This window comes from Chrysochloris asiatica, unplaced genomic scaffold, assembly GCF_000296735.1.
Source record: "Chrysochloris asiatica unplaced genomic scaffold, ChrAsi1.0 scaffold00024, whole genome shotgun sequence".
Lineage (NCBI taxonomy): Eukaryota > Metazoa > Chordata > Mammalia > Afrosoricida > Chrysochloridae > Chrysochloris > Chrysochloris asiatica.
In genome coordinates this window covers 17,849,933-17,854,463 of record NW_006408542.1, presented here as the reverse complement: position 1 = coordinate 17,854,463, position 4,531 = coordinate 17,849,933, and the positions used below count along the sequence as shown (strand labels likewise).

General features: G+C 37.9%; 1 protein-coding gene across 1 annotated transcript in view; it reads left to right on the top strand.

The window, feature by feature from the left end:
• SRBD1 (S1 RNA binding domain 1) overlaps nucleotides 1-4,531 on the top strand; it is a 352,160-nt gene that overhangs the window by 233,914 nt on the left and 113,715 nt on the right. The window contains exon 15 of the mRNA XM_006839417.1: nucleotides 761-843. Coding sequence (XP_006839480.1) covers nucleotides 761-843 — 83 coding nt within the window. The remainder of the gene's footprint in view (nucleotides 1-760; nucleotides 844-4,531) is intronic.

Here is a 4,531-nt window from a genome sequence, read left to right as displayed (position 1 = left end):
ATTCTGTTTTTGACCAGTAGCATTTTAGAATTTTGAGTTTTGTTCCACATTATCTGCCACTCTATCTGGGACCTTCTAATGTAATTCCTTTCATATCAGTTAGTAGTGGTAGCTGGGCTCTATCTAGTTGTTCTGGTCTCGGGGTCATGGAAGTGGCTACTGTGATGATCACGAAAGGGACTGTTAGGAATTCATCAGTTAGGACAAATGACATCACTTCACAGGACAGTTTTGCAATCATATTCAAGGTCCTACTGGTCAAGTGAATTGGTCTTTGGTTATACTAAGAAGTGTTTCCATGATTTTTTCATTACTGTCAGATTCTAGTCTTCATAACTGTATTTGATATTGATTATTAATGTGTCATTGATAACAAAACAAATTTTAAGTAAAACATATTGACTTACATTTTAAGCCGTGAGATTCACTTACTGTACCATATTTGAAAATTAACAGGTTATTTTTGTCCGTCTAGCAACTAAGTATTTATATTTGTTAATCCAAATCTATTACTCTTTCCATCTACTATTACAAAAAAAAATTCCCAGGGGGTCAGACAATGTAATTGGTTCTGGAAATTTGCATTCACTTTTTATGTGAAAAAAAGAGATCTTTGAAACTTAGTTCACACACACACCTATGTATATCCCCCGGAGAGGAGGGTATGAGGGAAGGGATTAAGTGCTTGTATTATAAATGATTATTTGGTTACTGCTTTTCACATTAAACCCTTCTTGTTTCTGGTTCTGTTTTTTTTCAGTTTCCATAGCAAGGCGTGTACAAGATCCATTAGCTGAGCTAGTGAAAATTGAGCCGAAGCACATTGGAGTTGGAATGTATCAGGTAAAGCAATGTGAATCATTTAATTTATGAAATCTGTTAATGCTGGGAGCAGCACTCAAGCCTAGCGTAGTAATTGTCCGTGGGAGTAGGTTCCCATTTTCAAAGGTTGTGTAGTTGATGAGAAGGTAGTTCTAAGTTATTAGGAAAAGAGGGGTCTTTTAATTTGTCTCTGGTGTTACTTGATTAATTCTTAGAATCAACTGTAGTTAGAATTGAAACCTATTAAAACATTAGACCAGACTAGTAACTTAACTTTGCAAATCATCTCTTTTTAATATACTTTTGAAATCAGAGGGTCAGGTAGATTGTGAACATGGGGGGGGATCACATTTAGATATTTGTGCAAACCGCTATGAACTGCTGACCTTTTGGGAAGAAGACTACCTACCCCTTTTCCCATTCCTATTTTATTATTATAGTTATTTTTGTTATTACTCAGTATTGTATAAAACTCCCAATTGATGTAAGCATATAGCAATAATAATAGGAGATGTCATTCCTGTGCTTTTTGCTCTTAAGGTTGTTTGTATTTATTGGGTCACTTTAGGTCAGTAGTAAATCTTCACAAAGTGATTCTGTAGTCCCAGCAAAAAGGCACTTAGCCATAGCCCCGAAGTCAAATTCTTTTCCTCCTTGATGAAATTTTAGTCCTTCTTAAACCTGAAGTAAAATACTACCTTCTGTATAATTATCATGGGATTTTAGTGATAGGTATTTTTGCTCTAAAAAAAAAATATGTCAAGTCATAGAATCTGTGACCACTATTAGTGGAAAAGACATTCAGAATCATTTAAATCTTCCCCCTCATATGACATCAAAAGAAGCTGTGTCCTAGGAGAGGGGTGTTTTAGAGTACTTGAGATTTTTACTGAGGAACACTCAGTGGCAAAGTCTAGACTACTTGTCATATTGTAACTTAGCTGGGAGCATTCCAGTTTTATAGCAGGTAGACTGAGAAACATCCAAACCTTTAATGAACTTGTTCATTTGGGAAGGATAGTTGCTGAAGAAACTGATGTAGCTTTAACTAGTTAGAAATGTCTAGTGTGTAAAGAATACAGTTGTAGCAGTTTTGTGATATAGGCATTGTAGTTGAGAGAACTTATAGCTAATTTGTGAAAAAGTTATGGAACACCTAGGAAAGTTATTAGAACAAAGAAAAGAAGAAGCCAAAATTGCAAAATCAATGCAGGCTAATACACTGAAGGTTAATGCAGTAGACTGCAAGCTCAGTTTGATCGGTAAGGTTTCCTCGGAAAACCATATGTATACAGGGTTGCTATGAGTTGGAACTGACTCAGTGGCACATAACAACAACAATAAACTTCTAGAAAATCTTTAAATAAATATCAGTGCCCTAGCCTTCAGATTTGGATTCAGAGATTGTGTTTAATGTGGAAAAGTTTGGGAGTTTTCCCAACAAAAGTAAGAAGTAATCTTAAATCAAGAGAATGATATGATCTGGTTTGTATTTTTAGGTATTGACTCTGGGTACTCTGGGAAGAATGAATTAGGAAAAATGAGAAGCAGTAAGACTGATTGTTGTTGTCGTTGTTGTGAAGTGCTGTTGAGTCATTTCTGACCCATAGCGACCCTGTTTAGGATTTCCAAGGAGTAGCTGATGAGCTTGAACCGCCGACCTTGCAGTTCAAATGGCTTTGCAGTCTGGTGCATTAGCCCACAGCACCACACCAGGACTCCGCTTATTAGGAGACTAATAAACTTGTCAACATTAGAGATGATGTTGGCATGGACAAGGCTGAATAAAGTAGAGATGTAAAGAAATTAAATAAATGTAAAGAAATTAAATATTTTGTGGGGACTACTTAATGACAGAAGTCCTGGTGTAGCGCTGTAGGATAAACAATGTACAGCAAGGTCGGTTTAAACGGTAAGGCTGGCCGTTCAAATCTACTACCTCCTCCTTGGAAACTCTACAGGATCATTATGAACTGACATGGCGATACTAAACAACAACAAAAACTTGGTGGTAAGCCATGATGGCAAATTTGCACGTTAGGCTGCTACCCTCAAGGTCAGCAATTGAATATACTAGACATTCCATGGGAGAAAGAGGAGGCTTTTTGTTCCTGTAAAGATTTAAAGCCTTGGAAATCTTTTTTAGGGTCACTATGAGTTGGAATTAACTTGATGGCAGTTGGTTTAGTTTTTCGGTTGCTTAGTGATAAGTGAAGGAAATAGAGTTTTCAAGAATTTACTCCAAAGGTTCTGGCATGTGGATAATGCCTGAGTAGAGCATATTTCGTAGGGGAAAGAAGAAGTCAAAACTGTACAGTTAACTCAGGCTAATACATTGCGGGTGAAAGCACTGAAATGCCAGCTTGGTTTGAACCGCAGTGTTGGCAGTTCAAGCTCACCAGAAGCTCCTTGGAAACCATATACAGAGTCTCTATGAGTCGGAATAGTGCAAGTGTGAGATTCCTTTAAGAAAACTAATAAAGAAGTCAAATAGCAGTTGGAAATGCAAATCTGTTGTTGTTGTTAAGTGTCATCAGGTTGGTTCTAGCTCGTCACTACCCTGGTGAGTTTGAACCACTGACCTTGCTCTTCAAATCTAGCATATTAGCCCCAGTGCCACACCAGGTCTGAAGCATAGAGGTATAGCCCTATTAGCCATATTAACATTAGAGTTGCTCTTGTTGTTGTTAGGTGTCATTGAGTTGGTTCCGACTCAGAGTGACCTTATGCATAATGGAACGAAAGGCTGCCCCATCCTGTGCCATCCTCACCATTTTATTAAGCCTGAGCTTATTGTTGTGGTCATGGTGCCATTCCATCTCATTGGGGATCTTCCTGTTTTCCGCTGACTCTCCACTTTACCCGGCATGTTGTTCTTCTCCAGGGACTGGTCCCTCCTGATAATGTGTCCGAAGCATGAGACACTGCAGTGTGTCCATAGTAGATATCTTCTCCAACACCATAATTCAAATGTATCAATTCTTCCATGGTCTTCCCTTATTCACTGTCCAACTCATAGTAAATATTCTTCTCCAACACCATAATTCAAATGTATCAATTCTTCCACGGTCTTCCTTTATTCACTGTCCAACTTCCACATGAGAAACTATTGAAATTACCACGGCATGAGTCAGGCACATCTTTGCTCTTAAACCCATTAAAGAGGTCTTGTGCAGCAGATTTGCCTAATGCAGTATGTCGTTTGATTTCTTGACTGCTGCTTCCATTGAGCGTTGATGGTGAATCCAAACAAAATGAAGTCTTTGATAACTTCATTCGTTTCTCCATTTATGAGAATATTATTTATTGGTCTTGTGGTGAAGATTTTTGTTTTCTTTACATTGAAGTGCAGTTCATACTGAAGTCTGTGGTCTTTGATTTTCATGAGTAAGTATTATTATAAGTTCTCGTTGCCTTCAACAAGCAAGTTGTATCATCTGCATATGGCAGGTTGGAGTCTTCCTCCGACCCTGTTGTCATGTTCTTCTTCATATAATCTGGTTATTCAGATTATTTGTTCAATATACAGATTGAATAAGTGCGGTGAAAGAATACAACCATGGTGCACATCTTTCCTAATTTTAAACCATTTAGTGTCCCCTTGTTCTGTTCAATCAACTGCCTCTTGGTCTGTGTACAGGTTCCTCATGAGCATAAGTAAGTGTTCCAGAATACTCATTCTCCTCAGTGTTGTCCATGACTTGCCATG